This window comes from Poecilia reticulata, linkage group LG19 (genome assembly GCF_000633615.1).
Source record: "Poecilia reticulata strain Guanapo linkage group LG19, Guppy_female_1.0+MT, whole genome shotgun sequence".
Classification (NCBI taxonomy): domain Eukaryota; kingdom Metazoa; phylum Chordata; class Actinopteri; order Cyprinodontiformes; family Poeciliidae; genus Poecilia; species Poecilia reticulata.
Genome location: NC_024349.1, coordinates 6,977,795 through 6,999,944, shown reverse-complemented (window position 1 = coordinate 6,999,944; position 22,150 = coordinate 6,977,795). Strand labels below are relative to the sequence as shown.

Below are 22,150 nucleotides of genomic sequence, written 5' to 3'. Positions count from 1 at the left end.
TCTGTCCACAGTACAAAGGGTCGACCTTTGTTCCTCTTTGGAGATGAACGTTATGAACCTCAAAACAGCCAAATTTCCAGAGCAGCTGAGGCATAATTTCCAAGATAAAAGTAATTTTGCATTGATGTTCTCTGGCTGCATTCCCCACTGTGCCTCTTATTTCTCACTCTGTTCTCTTATTTTCCATGCATGTTTTGAAAACCACACAAAAAATGGCCATACACCTTATTACACTATGAGAACAGTGGCACAGAAGGAACAAAACAAAAAGGTCCATTAAAACTGCCACAAAGCAAAGAAAGACACACATTTTCATCCAAACAGGAAAGACTATAGTGAAAAATACATAAAATATAATAATGTAATAATTATTATTTATTTATTTTTATTTGTTAGATTGTTTGTTAATTTACCTAACAATTAAGTCACTATTTAGTTAGCTAAATTTGTAACTATCATTAAAAAATATATATATTTAGCTTACAATTGATACATTTTATATGTTTAGCAATTTATTGGTTTACTGAGCTATCCATCTCATTAATATGTGTGACATTGTTGTTTTGCATGACAGCTGTATTTATATAACCAACTAAAGTTAAATGTTATATAAAGTTATATAATTACATGTTTTTAAATGTAATTATATAACTTGGTACAATTTTCTTAATTTATTTTACTAACTAGATATTCAATAAGAAGGAAACTATACAAATAAAATAATCTTCATAAATAAATAAGCTTTACTAATTAATTTTACAGAAACTACATGTTTTTTATTTAAATAAATAAAATAATCGTTTATTTTCAACTAACTAAAATAATAATTATATGTTGCTAATCTTAATTTCTCGCGTTCTTTTCTTATTATTAAAATTTTTTGTGTTCCAGCTAGATGTGACGTCATAATCGCGCGATTTCTCTGACACGTCATCCTCCATCGACGATCTTTTCACATTGTAAACAATTGATCGGCGACGGGGCAAAGAAATTCATGGAGAACCTTGTGAAGGTAATGTATAAAAATACAAATCGAAAGTCTTTGTTTTTTAAACAAGTCTGAAACTGTTTCACTGCTCTGCGTCTGTGTTGTTTGTGTGTTAGCATGGAAGCATTAGCTTCTTACTGTGTGTTAATATACCTCTGTAAGAGTTTACTCTGTCATTTGAGTCTAACAGTCACAAAATAACATATTTCGGGACCTATTTTGCTTACATAAGATGCTTGCATTCAATTCAAACAAATACACTCAGACATCGTCTTTGTAAATTCAGGAATACGTGACGCCACAACAGAATAGCAATATTTCTGTTGTAGCTATTTTCGTGGTCATAAGGATTCTGAATAGTGTGATACAATACCAAAATCTCTCTCTTCCTGTCAGAGAGGGAGACCTACTAGAAACACCTTTTAGTGGAACATCACTAGATTCAACGTTAAGTTTTTTGCTCACATTAAATTACAAACAATTTCAATAACGTTGATTTACTTTTTAACAATTTACAACTAAAGCCATTTTGGTTCTCAGTAAGAGTAAACCAATAAGTTAACAGTAATAATTGTGTGTTAAGCAAAGTTTGCTATTTCAAATAAAAAACATACATCTTATACACCTGGGAAAGGTTGCCGCTTTATCACACACACTCACACACACACACACACACACACACACACACACACACACACANNCACACACACACACACACACACACACACACACACACACACACACACACACACACACACACACACACACACACACACAAGAATACCGAAGGAAAATTTAGAAAGACCAGTTAATTTAACCCTACATATCAACATGTTTAGATAATGATACCTGTGAAGGGAACTTAGAAATTTATTTAATTCTTTATTTGATTGCAGGATTTTGTGGGAAAATAAAAAATATTCCCTCACATTTAGTTTTGCTAATTTAGACAAATAGTTTCATATCCCTTAAAGTTAGACAAATATATAAAGTAAACCACATGCACTTTTTATCAATTAATAACCACATCCTGACGCCATCAATTCATATCCACACACAAACTTTATTTTGTACCCATGTACTTACTTTTTGTGGGTCAGTTTTACATGGTAAGTAAGTATTTTGAAAACAAAGAGATCTGCAATGCAGAGACCCTATATTATGCCTATTAAAGTAATGCTGCTTTAAAACTATAATGGGCACGCAATGAGCAACAAGTCTGTAAGGTAGCTGTATGCAATCTGGCTACAGGAGCAGCTAGCCCAGCTAGCCTGCCACATAATATCTGTTTGCTGTATTTACATGTAAAGAGCAGAACAACAACAAGCAATAAAACTTAACAAAGCACAGGTTCTCTATTTTTCCTATTTTTTTTTTTTTTATCAAATTAAGATAATAAACTGTTACGCAGAACATAATTATATCTGTGATAATCAGTGTGCCATTATTTTTGCAGTTTTCTAGCGATCTTTTAGCATGTTGGTAAATTGTTTTAATTTAAAGCAATTAGATCAAATGATACAATTTGATTTAAAATTTTTACATTTTTGTGTAATAACCTTTAGACCATGTGAAATCATTTTGACACAAATAACGTAAACCTGAAGTGGTGGTCTCAGTCTGTAATATACACCAACCACATAATACAAAAGCTAAGGAGGATATTAGTACCGAAACAAAGGCACAAAAATATGGAATAATCTTTGACAAAACAGTTGAAGCAGCAATTATAGCAAATAATTGTTTTTTGTATTGACAGCAGAATTGAAAACTCTTTGAGGAATCATACCCAGAAAGGAAAAGAGCCTCCAAGCCTTGTTCTTCATGTTCTTCATTGTTCTTCATGCTGCAGCTCTGATCACTGAAATCGCCATAGCTTTACATGACAGCTGATCCTGGTGCTTTTGCAGAGAATTCGAAAAAAAAATCTGAGGCTTTCTGCATGACCGCATCTTGAACCAGGCAATCAACAGCACAGCCAGCTGGTTTGGAAGGGAAAGACAACTACTTCACCTCCTGATCGGATCAAAATGCAAATAACTCTGAACAGGATTGCTGGATGTCTATTTGAAATATTCACAACTCTTAAAATTGGTATTTTTGTGTATTATGTGCGATATCAACAGATTCATGGAGCTGGTGGCTATGACTCCGACTTCAGTGATGATGATGGAGAGGGAGACTCCTCGGAGAAAGCGAGAGAGAGGTAAAATGAAACCCTGAAGAGTTGAGTCGTGCGCTCATTGTGCTCAGTGAAGCATAGAAATGGTTTCTCTATTCAAATTTCGGAGGTTAACCATGCATCTGTTATACTCCTATAGTGTTCTGAGCAGATACATGTTTTATTTACCACCTTTCTGTTTACCCGCCTCACATTCGGTGTTCATGTTTGACAGGAAACGTGAGACGGAAATCTTACAGAAGCCGTTCGAAAAAGGTCAGCACTCCAAGGTGGCTCACCGCAGTTTACACTCGTGTGAAGTGGACAGGTACTGTACTGCTGCCGGGGAACAATTAAACTTCTTCTGATGTGTGTTTGATTTTTTTTATTTCCAAAAAAAAAAATGCTCTCGAGTTCCTGGATTTAATTGTATGAGAATCTAGGTGTAGAGTCGAGTTTTACAGATTTTTGTCTTTTCATGATGTACGGGGTAATAAACAGGAGCGAAATTAAATTTTATATACTTCCATTTAGAAATGTATTGCTTATAGAAGTCTCCATTTCCTTCTTACTGACTTGAAAAAAACAACAGAAAATTTTTCAAATATAACCTTTGAATTTGGTGCCCATTTTTCATGCCATAGTCATTATTATAATTTATTCTTTTGAAAGTACAGCCTTTCCCGTCAATTCACCATACCATAGAAATGTTGTTCAGAGTAACTTCATTTTGATGTTGAAATCTCTGTTTTTCAGAGAGGAAGCCAGAAACAGAAGAGCACATCTGATTTCAATGAATGCTGTATCCTTTTCTGAATTACATGACCCTTGAACCCTTTTCACATTTCACTTTAGAACAACTACAAACTTCAGAGGATTTTGGTTGATTTTTCAGTGGTAGAACAACAGAAAATAACTAAGTATGTACAATATGTCGACATTGACGTTGGTATCGGTCAGTGTTAGTAAATGATTAACATACAGATATTGGTCCAATAAGTAAACCTAAATTATAAAGTCAGTTTTACAGTAACACAATTGTAGGGAAATGCATATGTATAATATGCATATGCGTTTGTCGGTTTGTTGGTAAACATTGTTTATAACCGTAATATTAATATCAGCATTGGCCCAAATTTTTATATTGGTGCATTTGTGAAGGTAACACATGCATGCATAAAAGTGGAGTCTTGGAAAATAAAACTTTGGCTTATTTACTGGGTAGAATGAAGTGATAATGAAGGTTTTTGAGCAGGTGTTTCTCTTGTGGAGCTGATAACGGAGGCCTCAACGGAGATGCTTTTCTTCTCCTTTCCACCGAAACTCCTCCAAACTGGGTTTGATTTAGTTACATGGGTATCAGTTAAACAGAAATAGGAGAAACTGAAAGAATTTCCCTAAATGGGTGAGAGCTGGGTGGAAGGCACCATGTTCGTGACTGAAAAGATATAAAAAGAGAATCGTATGTGTTGAGTTTCACTTCTTCCTTGTTTCTTCCTTTTCTTCTCTCACATGCTGATCAGCGTGATTAGATTTTCTAAATAAATCTAAAGACAGATGTGCATTTCTCTGATTGATTCAGTGTATCTCCCTTTATCAAAACGAAAAAGAATTTTCTTTTGCTTTTAAGTGACTATCTGAAAAGATGGATCATGAATTTGCACTTGGCCTCGATCTATGTCACTATCAGCTTTGCACATCTTGAAGTTTTAAAAGTTTTGCCCGTTTTTCTTAGCAAAATTGTTAAAGCTCAGTCAGGCTGGATGGAGAGCTTTTGTGATCATCAGTTTTCAAGCCTTGCCACAGCCCATCAACAGGGAATGGCCCTGAAGGTCACACTGCAGTGCATTCTGAGTACCTGGCAGTGGAAACGCAGAGAATATTGGCACAGATAAAATAGAGAAAGAGCATTCGAGAGACAAAAAGGGACAGGAAATGGTGAGAAATTGTGAAAAGGACAGCTTTTTTCATGACGAGGTTTAAAAAGAGCTTTAAACTTCCCAATATTTTTTGCACATTACATATCTGCTATGTTCCTTTGTCTTCATGATGTTTATTCACCAATGTTCTCTCTTAAACATTAGTGGCTTTCAAAGACTAGCTGTATTTATAATAAAAATGCATGAAACACACCCGTTTACTAATTAGGTAGCTTCTGAAGAAAACTGGTTCCTCTGAATTTTAATTAGAGCTTTCACGGGGCTTATTAGAAATATATTTTTTCTCTTTTAATATTATTTGGAAGGGAAGAGCTAATATTTGTCCTTCTTTTGCTTGTAAAATGTGACTTATTTCATTTATTTGACTACATTAAAAGTCATGAAAAGAAGTTTGGAAATTGTCAGTTTTTTGGCAAGACATGACTGATCAATTGATCCTGAATAAACACTTCCAGTTTGAGCGACACAAGAAGTTTGTCGGTGACTACATTTTGTACTACGGTGGACAGATGGCCGACTTCAGACGCTCTGCGTGAGTATGCTGCTTTTCTCCTCGAAAATCTGTCGTCTGCTGACCCTCGTGGCTGAATTTGTTTTCTGTATTACGCCACTGGAGTTAGAGATGCGTTGTCACGATCCAGCTAAATACTTTGTTACGGTCGGTGACGGAGATCATTTCCCCCCATCCCCCGGTTATCTGCGCTTAAAATCTTCCTCGTTTGGCCTGTTGTGTATTTCAGAGCTAAAGACAAAACCGACCTGGACGTGCTGCGTGAAAATCACCGCTTCCTCTGGAGGGACGAGGACGAGGATGACATGACATGGTGATTCATCAACGTCAGCTGCTCGTGTTTGAAACTTCATTGCTTCAGACGCTCACCTCACGTTTGAAAAATGCATTCGGGGTCTCAAATGTCTTCACTTGCATGTGTATGAGATGAGCCTGTTCATCACTTTTAGTCAACTTCTTTTAAAGGGAGAAAGAAATTGCCAAGAAGTATTACGATAAGCTGTTTAAGGAGTACTGCATTGCGGATCTCAGCAGGTACAAGGAGAACAAGGTGAGCTAAATACGTTTTTTGTGATAGTTGATCCCTTTTTAAAATGTTCAGAATAAAAAACTCTCCACACGGTAGATGTCTCACTTCTTCTGTGAGACATGGCAGAGTAATCCACTGTTTGACTCTGTCCTAGTTTCTTGAAGGATTCCATTAGATAATTGTCCCAGTGGTGATATAAAGTGCGAAGGTTAATATTTGCTTACTGACACTAATCTCCATCATAACCGGCCCGCTGTTGAAAGAGGTTGGTGGCACGATGGGTTTTTTGGGACTCTGTGGTGTCTATTTAAAAAAACTGACTGTTCAGTTTGTTTAACACGTCACTTTATTAATAATAGATGAAGTAATGCTGTGAAATAGTTTTGCCGCCCTCGAAGATTTTTTTCCCCAGATTTCTGCTTTGTTTCAAGCAGCGATAACCTGAGTAAATAGAGAAAACATTTTTCAAATATGCTTTTATTTATTAAGTAGGGGAAAAAAACTATCCGAGTCAACCTGTCGATGTGTAAAATGTCAAATTGTTTGCCTTGTAAAATGAATTAACCGCTATTAGTCACATTTTCTGGAGAGCTGCGTTTAATTCCATTAACCACACCCAGTCCTGATTATTTCCAGAGCTGTAAAATTAACACATTTTTTGATTAGGGTCCATCTGAGAACATGAAGTAGACAATCATCTGTGATAGACCAGACGGTGTGGTCTATCACACAGGATGTGATCGTCTGGTCTGTCACATCCCAGCCTGGTCTAGAGAAATTCCAGAAGAGATGAAAAACTGCATCAATCATCTCGGTCTGTCTGAAAAACGGTTGGAAGAATGACATGAATCACGCTGATGACTTTTTATCTCTGTCCAACAGTTTGGATTTCGCTGGCGAACAGAAAATGAAGTTGTTTCTGGAAAAGGTGCGTCTCACTCCCTAATTACCGTAAAGTTGTTGTGTTTTTTTTTCTTAAGCTTTTCTCCCCCCTTATGGATAGCTAAGCCCATAATCCTTGTCTTTATTAGCAGAAAATCCCTGAGGTAAACACAGTCTTCTTCACTTTTAGTTGCCCTTTTGCAAGCTGCACATTTCAACTCGGTAGGATAGTTCTGGAACTTGACTTTCACTCACATAGAAACATTAAGTGTTTTATTCTTAATCATTTTAACATATTGTACATTTACCGTTTTGAGAAAGGGCTCACTTTATTTAATACTAACTTATTTTAAATACACTAAACAGTAACATTTAGTACTTTTTTGATCATTACACGTGACAGGAAGTTTACAAATGTATCCACTAGATGGGGACAGAGATAAAGACTCTTTGCTCATTAGTTAACACAATAATGTTCTTAAGACGTTCCCCTTCTCTAGAGACTTAGACGAGAGACTTTAGTTTTACACTTATATGAATATACTATATTCATTGTTTTTCTCTGTTTTGTTTCTTTTACGTTTTCCTCACCTCACCTTCAGGGGATGCTCGAATCCCCTTGATATTTTGACTCATTCAAAACACTTTAGTGCTCTGTTTATGCCTCTCATCTTCATCCTCCCTCTGTTCTGTTGAGACAGTCTTGGAAGAGCTTTGATGATTGCTCTCTATTATTTGTTGAGGATTAGTGCCACACCTCCTCTCCTCCGTGTGGCAGTGACTGATATTTATAGTTTTTACCGGGAAGGACAGTATCTGCAGCTTAGTGAGGGTACACCTGCTTCGATAGCTCATTGATGTGCTGGGAGACATATTCATTTTATATTTCAGTAATATCTCTGCCAAGGCGGGAGGTACGTTCTCTGTGTTTGCAAGCATGTTTATGCAGAAACTGCCTTGTACTGTGCAGTTTCAAGTAAAGAAGGGAGTTTACTTTAGTGGGGATCCAATGCAATATATTTCCAGCAGCTAAAACAGGACACCGACTTTATCTTAGGGGTTTCTAGTTCTCTTATGTTTACACCGCTGCAGCCTCACAAACATAAAGTGTGTCTGAGAAGACTGACTAAGCCAATATATTGTTCCAGATTAAGACTGTGTAATCCTGGTCTCTGACAGTTCATCCCCTGTTGCAGTACTCTACAGGAAGTGGGATTAGATGGGTCAGATGCGCTTCACTTCAAGTGTCACCCCTTTGATTTGTGTGCTAATAATTCCCGGTGGGTCAAACTGAACCGCTGCTGGAAACACGGCACTCTCTCTCGCCTGTGAAATCAATACCAAACTTGACTCTGTAGAGCAGATATAGGATTCCCGTTTAGTTTTGTTGTATCCAATTGTGTGCATGAGGTTTAAATATGTGCTGTAATAGAAGGAATACAACTTTAAGACTGATTTGGCTTAAGCTGAGCAGAGCAAACACTCAAATTGGTGCAAAAATTCATCAGCAAGAAGATGCATTTGATTTCCAGCTATTCTACGTGGACAACGTGTTAGTCCCAGCTCACGTGTAATAGAAATGACATAACCAGACTAGATCTCTGTTTACAGATACGTTTTAAAGGGATGAACTTTCCCCCTGTCAAACTGACCTTTCATACACTCATAAGGTCCACACACTTTGGCTCTGCTGCAAACGTCTTTGTTCAAATAAAGGGGTTATGTTCCCGTTAGGTCATGTCCACCACTCTCCGTCCAATAAGGTGATTTGCCAGGACACTTAGCCTCCCTTTCATGGCTGCGGTGTGATGTAAGGTCGAGGAGTCAGACGTACTTTCAGGCTTTCTTTATATATCTTGCTTAAGACTTCTGTTCAGAAAATGATTTGATTATGTCACACTCTGTTTGAACGAGTTTGAAATTCCTCTTTCTTTTCAAGAGATGTTCTATAGATATTTTACCATTACAGAATGTGGGGGGGGGTTGATGAGGTAGTTTGTTCCATATCAATACAATTAATTCAACTTATTTGTTAATTTCCTTGTTGTCTTGATAAGTTTGTTTTGGGCGGTCATTTTGAATAGTTTTAAGGAATTGCAAAAAAAAATTATCTTTAATCTATTAAATAAATTAATTAATTAAATGCTAAGCTCTCCTGTTATGGCACTATTGGAACACTAGGTGGCACTTAATAAGTGCAGTGTGTAATTTATCGTTTAGCGGTGCAGCAGGGGCGTATTTAACAGCTTTTTTTAAACTACCAGGTGCAGCAAGGAATTGTGATTTAATGACCATAGGGTTTGCCATATTTTATCTCATTAGTGATGGGTCTGCTGTGTTTTCACTGTTCACTCTTCACTGCTGCTCCGTATCCAGAAACCCAGACCCACTCTGTGTGCTGTTGACTTATAACAATCTGGAAAGCCTTCAGTATTCTTCACATCATTAATGGCAAATATTCTTTGCAATTCTTTGGTGTGGAGAGCCTTAAGTTATGTTTTCTACTTCAGAACGTAATGAAAACACATCTATTCATCCCCTCTGGAGTATTGGTCATGTTTTTCGTCACACCACAAACTGTCATCTTGCTGACTTAATATTTTCATTTGTGTTTACTGGAACAACCTTTGGTTTAAACAAGTCCTTCATATCTTATTTCTTTTTCCTTTTTTTTTTTTGGCTAAGAGCAGTGCTAAATTAAATTACCCTCAAGATTGATGAAAAAGTAATGAATTTGTTTTGGCTCTCCATTTCCAAAAAGCATTGGTGCTCTCATTACGTTCATTTTCTCTAATCAGCGTCTGATTGCTAACTAAGTCCATGACAAAATAATTTTGTCAAACATCACTTTTCCTTCCAATAAAACATGTTGATTGAACTGTCACACATTGAATGAGGTTGTTAAATATTATAGCGGAGGTGCAAGACACTTTGTCTCCCTCCTTTAAGCTGCGAGAACAAACACTCTTTGTATTTGTTTTTATCTCAGAGGAGTCGATGTACTGTAATAGCTACATGGCCTTTTAGAGCTATTTTACAAATATCAGCATGTCCAAGGGTAGCGAAGCAGCATCACTGTCTTCTCTTCTCCCTGCAAAGAAGAAATTCACAGAGGGTGCGATGTTTGTTTGCCCTCGAAATCAGTTTTTTTCTTTCCTATACTCTAATCCTTTTTTTTTTTTTCAACTTTATCTGTGATTTTTGACATCAAACACCCTTCTTAGCGGTTTGCTGACACCGTAGTGTCGCCACTCTGGTGGAGATATTTGCCTGCAGCTGATAGGCCCCACTGGCATTTAGCTGACTTGTTTGTGAAAAGCTTGTGTGCAACTGACACCAAGGCTTTTGTGTTTTTGCTCATATTTCCAGTTTGTCTTGAAATTCTGTTATGCCGGAGCAGATGTTCAGCTGCAGTGCTGCATTCCCGGTCATGTTTTTCAGGTTTTTTTTTTTTTCCTCTGGTATAAATTACACTTCAGTGTAGCTGTCAGCAGGAGGTCAGAGGGCAGCGGTAGATGATGTTAAGCTGCTTGTACGTGGGCGTCCCCAGATGAAATGGGGAATGGTCTTTGCTTGTGTAACATCTTGGAATAAAAATGGTCTCTACATTCTTAAAGAGCAGGAATGAGACTCGACACACCTCTGCGTCTTCTGGGGGACTAACACTTTTAACTGGAGCACGCCAACTTTAGCTTTTTCACATTTTGTCACGTTGCAGCCGCTGACTTCAATATATTTTATTTGGACTGACTACAAATGCTTATCACATCAGATTTGCCTTTGTGGAAAACGGGAGAAAACATGAATTTCCCTTCTCCAAAATTATGCACTACTTTGTTTTGGTCCACCACATGAAATCACTACTTAAAAAAAAAAAAAAAAAGAAGGAGTTTCTGATTGCAACTTGACAAAATGTCAAAGAATTTAAGGAATAGGGTTATTTCTCAAGGTTATTTTTACCTTTTTACTGTGGTGTGTCTTGAATTTTCTTAAATTGTTCTAATATATGAGGTTGATGGAGGGCATTTAGAGCTTTCTCAGTAGTTTATCTCATCTGACTTCATTTTGCATTCTGGCAGTTTCCTTTAAGTTCCTGCTGAAGTAAAATGAAAGTGGCAAAGCAATTTATAGGTGAAATCATCAGTTCTTCTGCTTTAAATAATGTATTTAGCCAAGTCTTTGTTCCATGGAGTGTTTGTACTTCATAATTAGCAATACCCTGCTGAGCTCTGTGTTGCCAGACTGAATAGATCAGTTGCAATGTATCTATTAAATGTGATTTATAAATGACAGCTCCCAGCTCCCAGGCTTTAATCTCAGGGACAAACTGTCTAGTATTTTCTGTTTATCTGTGATTGTGTGCTTTCAGATCTTTGTTTCTTAATGGAAAAGCGATCAGTCAAAAGAAATGGATACAATGCAGGTAATCTCAGTGGCGTCTGACGCTGTTTGCTCAGCTAAACAGAGTGAATGTTTGACACTTTCAAACCGTGAAGCGCACAGAGAACGCATCTGGGTCAAGTGGGTTAGCAGTTCCCCGTGTCGTTTGCAGAGTTTTAGAAGTTTATGTGCGCACATCGAGGAAAATCAGCTCCTCACAGGCCAGCAGCAGGAGCTGAGAAGCGTGTCGGGTAGCGTTGCGATGACCAGCCATTTGAAGAGCAGCTCCGCGTTTAGAGAATTTGCCTGCATCCACATTTCACAGAAAGTTTGTTGATGACATATTTATGTCTATCATGTCTCGGTTAAAATCGCTGGGGTATTTCTGACTGCTATAATAAACATGTTCTGGGTCTTTTTCCCAGCAGAACATGCCTGAAAAATCTCCGAAGGGAGGAACTCAGGGAGCATCCTGATCAGATGTTGGAACTAGATCAACCGAGCAGCATTGAGAAGTCCTGCTGGCAGTTTGTCACGGGCCATGTAGGGATAATAGGCGAATCCCTATGTCTGGAGGGATAATGTCGCAAATTATACTGAACAAAACATCTTGGTTGTGTCACTTGTAGGTGGCAGCATCATGCGGTTTTCTTCAACAGGGACAAGAAGGTAGAAAGAAGATTTGAGACTTGGGGTGGGAGGTTGACTTTTCCTGCAGGACAACGACCCTAAACATAGAGCCAGAGCTTCAGTGGAAGAGAGGGCGTTACTTTCTGTTACTTTCACTGTTTGGTATTCACAAATTCATCTATTTCAAAATGCAGCTTGGGAAACTGAAATACCAAGACGCAATGCGACTTGACATAGCATTAGCTGTCATTTGCACGGTAGCCAATCGAGGAGATTCCCTTGAGAAGTGTAAATGTTAGCTTCTCTCTAAGAGCTAAGACAGTTACCGCTCTGGGCATTAATGCATATTAAAATACATTTGATGTTTGAACTGTTAATATAGGAAGTTATAAGTGTTTTCAGAGAGGTCGCAAGTATTTGTGGATTTTAGCTCGACATACCCCAAAAGACTTGTAGCTGCAATTTCAGTAGATAGTATTCTTATAAAGCATTTACTGATGCAGCTTGAATGTACTCGATACATCCCACGGTTCTTTGGTTCCCTTCCTCTTCACAATTATGCTCTACTTTGTGTTGGTCCTTCACATAAATCTGCAAACAAGGTCGTAAGAAGGATCTGACTGAGATCAACTTCAGATGGATTCTGAAAATCTCAGCGTCTAGTTTCAGCATCGATGTTTAAAGAAAAAAAACATTTTCCTGCCTATTTAGTGCTTATTTACAAGATGCTTGCAGAGGTTCAGCGTAAGCCTATTCAAACTGTGTGATGCGTAAGAAGTCTCCTGCTGGAACGTCTCTGCTGATGAGGTTAATTGGCGGCAGGTCAGTAACATAATTAAAGCTAAAAGGAGCATCCCACAGAGGCTTTTAGACATAAAGATGTCTCACCTCACCTCTGCTTGAGAGGGGATGTGAGAAGGTGTTTAATCAGTTTAAAAGATAAAATAAACAAAATATACAACAAAACTTTTTAGATTTCCCAAGTTGTTTGGACGGTAAACCAGGAAACAAATCTCGCTATATCTGGTGATCTGATGAGCGGGACTGAAACCCAACACTGATTGGCTGTAATGTTCAGGGCTTTTAGCCAGCATCAGATTAAGAGTCTGCTTAAAATCCACTGTGAGTTTGCCAAATGATCTAAAAACATAGATCTAATAAAAACCAAAGCTTCTTCTGGAAGTGCCTCTGGCTGTCTTAAAAGTTATTAATGATGAAATTGAAGCAGAGCGTAAAAACTCTCCTAAGGTCCACTGGGTCAAAATGCAAAAGCGTTAAAGATGAAATACTTTCCTGTTTTTTTTATTTTATTTATTTTTTACCTTCTTATTTATTGCAGGTGCCATTTTTGTTTATCTGAACTAGACAGATGCTCTTTTTTTTCTCAGAAAACAAAAATAATTCAATCAAACAAATTGCTCTGCGTCAGTTGTTATCATGTAAGATTCAGAAATGATTTCACATGAGTCACGAGTATCTGAGAGAGATTTTAAAAAGGAATACCCTCTGACTCAGGCCTCAACTCTTTGACTTTATCCAGTGACCGTTAATCATGCAGCCATCTGTCCTGCAGTAAATGTCTGTCTTGATCTCAAGCCGCTGGCTGGTGGCATAATTAGCCATTGACGTAAGAGGGAAGGAGTTTCCCCTCTTAGCGGGCTTTACTTAGCCAACCTGTTGTCAGTTTCAGTTTTTTTTTTTTCATAGACCCATGTGAGGCTTACCTGACCTTAAGTGTGGGAACAGTTAAGGCACGTCAACAAACCACAATGGACGTCGTTTACCTTATCTTTAAATTATTTCAGTGGGCATTTAAAAAGAAGTTAAATGCCCCCTTTGTGCCGCTTAAAAAGAAACCCTCAAAACACATGAAAGCGACTAAATTGGTCCATTTTATTTTCCACATGAGACATTGTAGCGCCCGGGGGGCTGGAGGCTGACAGAACTAAGCGAACAATTCTAGCCTTGATTATATTTGAGTTTTTGGCATTTATGCTGTAAAAGAAATTGCTTGGACACAGATTTAATATGAATTTTACTCTGCCAGAGTTGAGGTTGTGTGTACCTCGTGTGGGGGTCAAACTTGCACTGGTGTGCCCTTTGAATATATGATAATCTTTTATATTCGACACTGAGCTGGTTCTCCGATGCTGCAGGGACTTGGAACTTATTCAAGGGCAGTTTGTCTCACAAGAAATGCTTTTGTGATCTTTTCTTTAGCTATAAACACCACTGTTTATGTACATACATTAGATATTTATTAGGATTTTATATGTATAATAAAGACTTGAACACACCACGGACAAATTCCCAGTTTATTGCAAATGTTAGAGTTAATGGGCAGGACAGCATACTAATGTCTCTAGGTGGAAGTTGTTATTGATATTAATTTGACAGTGTGATGGGATGAGAGCTTTAATTTGAATTGATGATGCAAAACCAGAAAGTTCTTTTTAAATTGCTTTAGGGAGTTATTTGTCATAAGGAAGGTTCTGGTAAAAAAAAAAGTTGAACAATAAAGTTTATCTCGGGAAGAAAAAAAAGTGGCTCTGGGTAATGATGTGAGGACAAATCTTAGAGAAAAAGTTGTTTGCCTGATTCATAAACTTTACTTGAATGTCATTAATTTCAGTTGCTATGCATGCAGCTCCAAGGCAACTGGAGCCCAACACACGGAGCATTAAGCACTGCAAATACCAGCACAGTCTCCATCTTAATGTGAAACTAAGTGGAAGGGGTGGAGACACTCTGATTGGTCAGAAAAAACTGATATTAGACAAAATAATGACCTTTTATAAAATTTTATCTAGTGTGCAAACAAAAATAGGCTCTTATTGGCTTTTTGTGTTACATTATGGGAAATGGACTTAACATTCACGACGCTTTTCTGACCACTCAAAGTGGCATTCCCACTTTTTGACTCACAAACATTTATACACCAATACACAAATGGGTTTAGAGTAGAGATGCCAAGTATAGTGTTTGTGTTTTCTCCCCTGATGACAAATCCTGTAATTGTTACAACCTCGGACCAGAGCCAGAAGTCTCTGTTTTTTTTGTTTTTTTTTGTTGTCTGTTTTTTTTTTTGTTTTTTTTTCTCTGACGTCATTGCTTCTTAATCTCACACGTGAGTCTGCCTTTTGGCCGCAGCGGCCCGAAGTGGCAGCAGCCAGCGTCACCTCAGCCGATTGCTGAAAGCATCTTGAGCTGCTGCAGGTGAGGGCGAATGTCGCTTTTCCCACAGTGGATCCCTTCCTGTCCCCCAGCCAAGAGCGGAGCGCTATGACGCACTCACTCCTTCTGGTACAATCTGGAGGAACCCCGGAGACCAGATCAGTGCACCTTAAGCTTCTCTAGGGATAATAGGCGGGCTGTGCAGTGGCTAGAGGGTGGCCCTGGGCCATGAAGAGAGATGAAATAAGGGAGATGAGAAGGAGCTTTGTTGATAAGGTGGAAGGAGTGCAGAGATAGGTGAAGAGGGGTGAAAGAACGGTTGACACTTCTGGAGGTTTTGTGAAATCCCCCACTTCTCAAATAAAACTTTTATGTCTTTCCTCTGTGAGGTTTTTTCGTATTTATTCCTAATATTTTCCCTGTTAGACCTCTGACTCAATTGATTTTTATGTCTCACTTTGTGCATATCGAAATAAAAAGTCGGAGAATAAGTAGAGGGGTGGGGGGCAGGGGGGGGTAAAAAATGTGCCTGTAAACTTTTGCAAAGTGCTGTATGTACTTTGATCTTTCAGGTCAGTTCCAGTGTGGGAACAAACACTGTGGAAAAGAGGAGGGCCTGAAGAGCTGGGAGGTGAATTTTGCCTACGTGGAACACGGGGAGAAGAGGAACGCTTTGGTCAAACTCAGTGAGTTTGAAAATCTGTTTTAAATACGTAATTGGGTATGTGTTAACCCAACTCCGTGGCTGATAATGCACCTGTCTGTCACCCCCAACCCATAATAACACTCTTCCAGGTGTCACACTGCAGAGAATCGCGTTGAAATTACTGTAATTTGCGGATCCGCCAAGTCAGTCAAGCTGAGAATGACAGGCTCTTTTAACGAGCTGAAGTGGCAGGTCACCGCCAAACATAAAATACAAATCTAGTTTTTGCTGCATATGAGCCCAATTTGTGACTGTTTAGAAGAAAAGAGAAAAGATTATGTTTCACCGAGAAGATGTCAGAGAAACAGAATGATTGGAGCAAAGCAGCCAAATGGCTTTCTTGAACAAAATATCCACAGTGACAGTAATGTTGAACAGTTTAAACCTCTTATATTCTTTATGCTTTCCTTCTAAGCATCCAGACTTTGCAGTAACCTTTAAAGGTGCTTTGATCATTCCACTCCTTTGAAGGCTTTTTAAAGTTTTACCTTGGATTTTGGCTGCTTGTTCTTCTGTTTATCCTGTCAAGTCTTTGACTGGGTCATGGTAGCATACATTACGGTGGAGACGACGACGGATTCACAGAGAACAGGTCTAGGGTCAGGGAAAGGGACGCTAACATCTGTGCAGACGTCATACATCCTGGACTCAAATCCCTCGTTTGTGTGCGCAGATTTGATGAGTAAAGCTGATTCTGATATTGTCCAGTGCTGGACTGCAAATGACAAAACTCAGTAGGTGAAGGAGAAAGGAAGTATCAAGTTAGAACAAAAAACCCCCGAAGACGAACGGTATCTGAAAGTTGTTTTTCTAAGCGGATCATTATACAGATTCTTGGGGTCAAAGGTGTTTATACCCGTTGGCCTTTTTTCAAATGTTGTCAAGTTACAACCACAAACTTCATTGTATTTTATTGGGACCTTATGTGATAAACCAACACAAATATTTTTTTTTACAAAAAAATGGTGTCCATTTTTATTCAACCACCTTGACTCTGATCATCTCGAATAGTACGAGTTGTAAGCAGTTGCCTGTAGAAGTCGCCTAATTCATAGTATGTATGCGACTAGAAGTGAAACCCTGGGCTACACTCGATAGCAATCAATAAAGTTTTTCAGTTTGAAAGTGTCAATGCTGCCACCTTTGTCCTTACGTGTCTAGAAAGATGAGATGAAAAAACAAAAGGGAGAAACATTTTCCAGTGTACAACACAGACAGAAAGACCTTCACCTGTCACCTCCACTCACTCTGCCTGCAGCTAACGCTAAGTCAGATAACATTCAGCTTTTCAGACTTGTCTTGTTTGTCTGTTGAACTTGTTACCAGCTTGTATTATTATTTGTTGGACATGAAGCAGTTTGTAGTTCAGGGTCTACATGTAATGGTGTGTCAGTTATAGGTTCACTTGCTATCGAGCTGACACAGGCAGTTTTTTTGCAGCATTAACATATGAATATGATATCAATGGTTGTGAAAATGGTCAGAGTCTTACCTCCCTCAAAGTCTAGTCTGGTATTGGGTTAGGTTACAAAACAAAATCCCCAAAGTGTTGAACATTTTCCAGGGCACTGTTCAAGCCATCATCCGAAAAAATCTGAACATTTCGAGGAGTTAGAAAGACCTAATCAAAGTTCAGACCTGAACCCAGTTGAGAATCTGTGACAAGACCTAAAAATTGCAGCTAAAAGATGCAATCTTTGTAAAGAACATTGGGCAAAAACTTTAAGAAGTGGAAGGCTGATGGAGGCATACCTGCAGCTGAAATCGAAGCCAAAACTGTCCTCTGAAAGTATTGATTTGTGGGGACTGAATACAAATGCACACGTCTCAAAATTTTTAGTGCAAAACCTTTCGAAAACCAGTTATCGTTTTTCTTCTGCTTCACAATTATACAACACTTTGTCCTTTTCTGTCACGTAAAATCTCAATAAAATACATCACAGTTTGCTGGTGTGGTGTGACAGAACCTTGAACATTTCTAGGGTCATGAATAAATTTACTAGGTACTGAACTGAATGCTAATTTTTTTTTAGTCAATATAACTGTTGCTTATTCCACAAGTTAAGGAGCCTTTATGCCAGAATGATTCATGTTGACTTAAGTGGATTAATAAATGATCAGATACTTTATCAAAAATAAGACAAATAGCAGCTATGACTCAAAAACCTTAAAAGTTCAACAGATGTTGATCAAGTGTAAATCCGTCCATCCGTCTGTCTGTCTGTCCGTCCGTCCGTCCCTTCATCCGTTTTCTTATCCCATTGGGGTCAGGAAGGGTGCTTGTGCCTATCTCCAGCTGTCAACGGGCGAGCGGTCGCCAGTCCTGGAGTATAAAGTATAAAAGGTTTAGGGAGGAGAGAAATACACTTCTGATAATAAAACAAAGACAATTATCTGTAAATAAACTCCAGATCAAAATGCCAGACTTCATCCTTCTACTTAATTTGCATTATAACCACAAAGAGGTCAGCAGTACTGACATTGTTTCTTTTTTTAGGACTGTGTCCTGAATGCTCGTTCAAACTCAACTACCATCACAAGTAAGCCCACTTACATTTGATCTTTAATATTAAAAAAAAAAATCTAGGTTATTTGGCTCTCTAAGACGTATTTCTGAGACTGTGGAGAGTGTGCACTTGTCTGCTCAAAGTAGGGCAGACCACCGCAGACAGCGAGCACACACAGTGATGCGGCGCTCTGGGGCTTATAAATCCAGCCTCGGCTCATAACTGCTGTCTGCAATTACCAGCAATGTTGTGATGACTATCGAAAATAATTAAAAACCAATATGCTTTTGCTTTGATTCATTCTGTGTGGCTTTTTGTGCAAGAGTTAAGAGTTTACCATGTTCCATTTTGGTCAATCTGTGCTTCTTTTCAGGAGAAAGGAGGTGAAAGTGAAGAGGAAAAGAAAGATCTCCGAGGAGAACGAAGAACCAACAAAGAAGAAGAAAAAGAAGAGGAGGAAATCCTCCTCTTCTTCTAAAAAACACAGACACAAGAAGCAGAAAGGTGCCGCTTCTCCACGATCTTCTATGAGATTACTTTTCTGGCTGCTATTTAATGAATCTACCACTCACAAGCAGCTTTGTTTACATGTAATTTTTTCTATTTTATAGAAATTTTATTACTCTATCTGGCATTTTCCACAGGCGGCTCTACCTCCTCCAGCAGTTCGGAGTCAGAGGCGCAAAACTCTGATAAAGGTGGCGCACACATCTCCAAATTACACACCCACACATCACTTTCACACTGAAGAAAATAAATCCAATTTTCATCCCCTTCCTTGGGCATTTAGATCGCTTTGCTTCCAACTTTTTGACTGAAAACACGCTGACAGCTCCTCCTGGAGGCACATAGGTTAACCCTGCTGTTAATGCTAATCGGCTGACAGCGGGTCTGTCTTCTTTTGGCTTTTATTTAGGTTTTAAAATATTTTTTATCTCCACTTTTATTTAGTTGTTCGCTGTGAACAGCGTGACATTGCCTCTGCCCCCGTGCGCCTTTGTTTTGTTTCGTTCCTTGACGGATCACAGGGCAGGGAAGGTGAAAATGTACACGAGGAGCAAACTTCCTTGTTATATAATTTAGCTCAGCATGCTGCGAGAACCATAAACACACACATGCTCTCTGTTTGTGTTTGTATTTGAAACCGGTGGTCTGTAGAAATGAGCGCCAGACCTTTTTTAGGAATGTAAGTTGTTTGCAGATGCAATTAAGGAGCTAAAGACGAGGCTGAAGTAGGAAACGCACAGCAATAATTAACCTGTTTCAACTCATAACACCAACGGATACAAGAACCAACTTTTCATTTATTCAACAGCCTTCCTGGAAGGTTGCTTTAAAGAATCCTCTCACATAGGAAATGACCCTCTTTTGTTCCCAGTGACCTTTGTGCTGGTTTTTTACTTTGTGACCTTTCACCTTTTCTACCTACTTTCTTTATGCATCCTACCTCTTTTCCTTCTTTTTTCCATGCTTCCTCCTGTCTTTTACCTTCCTTTTTTCCTTCCTTTCTTCTCTCTTTACTTCCTCTTTTCTTTCCTTCATTCCTTCCTTCTGTCTTTCTTTCTTTTGCATTACATTTGTGTAAAAGAACACTGTTGACTATTATCTTGTTTTCTATTAAACTCTCCTAACAGACAGTGAAGCTGGGAATGAACCAGACAGCCAATCAGAAGCTGACCACTGGCGAGGCCCCGCCCCTGCTGTGGAGGAAAAATCGAGGTGAGGTTAACGGACTAATCATCATATATTATCTGCCTCTCTAAGCTCTCGAATGGATTTTGGGGATAACGCAGCATGTAGCTCATTTGGATGTTTGTCACCGCGCTTTTTCTTTTTTTTTTTTTTTAAGTTGTCAGGACAGGTGGGAGGCGAAACCTTTTACCTTCAACAGCCCTTTTTTGAAAAGTTTTCCGCATGTCAACCTTTCTCCCGTTTCCTGCTCCCCGTTACTCACCGTTTGTGCTCTGAGTCATTGTTGGAAGCCGACAATCATCTCACTTCATGTAGAGTACTGATGCTCTGCCAGAGTTAATCACAGCCCCCCTATTCGACTGTTTTACGTCAGCAGTGAGCATGACAGGAATTGACATGTCTGTGTTTTGGTTGTTTCATCTGTTTAGGGAGGAAGAGTTTGATGACTACTTTGAAGACATGTTTCTTTGAATCTGCTGGTATCAGCGGCAACCCTGCTGTGACTACACTTCCTTTTGTATCCCACTGATATTAAGTATGTTCTATTTGGGTCTTGCATGCATGAAATAAACATAATGTTTACCCTGCCTCTCCGTGTCAGTTTTCTGTTTACATATCTCGGCTTCCTTTGCGCTTCAGTCTCCACACCGTCATGTTGAGAATAATTGGAAGTGGTTTGAGGATGTGTGGCTCCTGGCATGGTGATGGCTAGGGCTGTGTAATAATATTGATTTTGCGATATATGTATCAATATTTTCTTTCCTAGAAAAAAAATCGCTATTCATCCGCAAGTATCGTAACATCCAACTGTCACCTTGCTCACTCACTGCTTGCTTCACCGGGGGAGTGATTCAGTCATCAGGCTTGGAGTGATTCCTTCAGATGTGTCAAGGTTAAAAAGGTATCAAACTATTCAGAGCAGGTACTTGGTGCACTTTATTTACTTTACAAATGCATGTAARCTACAGTTTGTACTSTTTCAATTAAAAGAAACATGTTTTCTCACCACTTCTTTGATTCATTTTGTCCAGCTGTCGACATTAAGTCTGTGTCCATGTCCAACCAGAGCCAGGTATTGTGTAGTTGGTGCTTTTAATCAGTTTTCAGTTAAATTAATTCAGTCCAAATCTATAACAGTCACAAAATGTCACCAAAATCACTCTGTCCCTCTAAAATCTTTCAGAAAATCGCAAAAATGTATTGAATTGTATCGTCTGCTGAATATCACAATATATATCGTATCGTGAGCAGAATACCGTGTATCGTATCGTGAGATTATTGTATCACTACAGCCCTAGTGATGGCTGGATAGCACACTGCTTACAGGCATGATAAAAGGAGCTGTGTTGTAAAAGTATTCAGACCATTTTATTTTTGACAGCTTTCAGTCATTTTTCAACATTTTGTCTCGTTATAACCACAGCATTCAGTTCATTTTTAAAAAGCATGTATGTATGTATGTATGTATGTAGATTTATACGAGTTAAACCTTACACAATAAAAGCTTGAAAATCTGACGGAGCAGCAGTGTGACAGAAACTGGCATGAAATATTGAGTCTTCTGAAGCTGGTGATAAAACCCAGGACATTTTACTCGCTGTTTACAATTTAGCGCCTCTTCAATGCATCAGTTGAAACCCAACAAAACGAATTGAATTCAAAAATACTTTATTGATCACAAAGGGAAATTAAATATAATTGTAACTTATTTAATTAAAACATTATTGAAATTAAAAAAACTTGAATGGATTAAGACTATAAACAGACTTCAGATCACTTTAGTCTTATGGTGTCACAAAAGGCCGTGTTTTATTTAGACTGGTCTTTCCGGTGGCGTAGCGCATGTTCGATAAGTGACCTTAAATGACTCTCCTGGATGCCCTCTAGCTCATAAAAACTACAAAATGCATTTTGTAGTTTTGTAGATGATTTAAAAACAATCTAACAGCTACTTTCAGGTGTGTTATGAAGTGTTTTATTGGCCAAACTTTTAATGGACTTCCTGTTGAGATCTTCATCTATTAGAAACGGGATTATACAACTATTACTT

The 22,150-nt window shown here is 38.4% G+C and overlaps 1 protein-coding gene across 1 annotated transcript; it reads left to right on the top strand.

Annotated features, from left to right (window-relative positions):
- Positions 1-918: 918 nt before the first annotated feature.
- On the top strand, positions 919-20,689 carry fra10ac1 (FRA10A associated CGG repeat 1). Its single transcript, XM_008436702.2, has 14 exons — positions 919-1,012; positions 3,115-3,194; positions 3,385-3,477; positions 3,906-3,951; positions 5,545-5,621; positions 5,830-5,913; positions 6,066-6,150; positions 7,012-7,057; positions 15,768-15,881; positions 18,399-18,441; positions 18,782-18,912; positions 19,053-19,106; positions 20,043-20,127; positions 20,529-20,689. The coding sequence occupies exons 1-14, from the start codon at positions 995-997 to the stop codon at positions 20,569-20,571; spliced, it is 999 nt and encodes a 332-aa protein (XP_008434924.1). The 5' UTR covers positions 919-994; the 3' UTR covers positions 20,572-20,689.
- Positions 20,690-22,150: the final 1,461 nt, after the last annotated feature.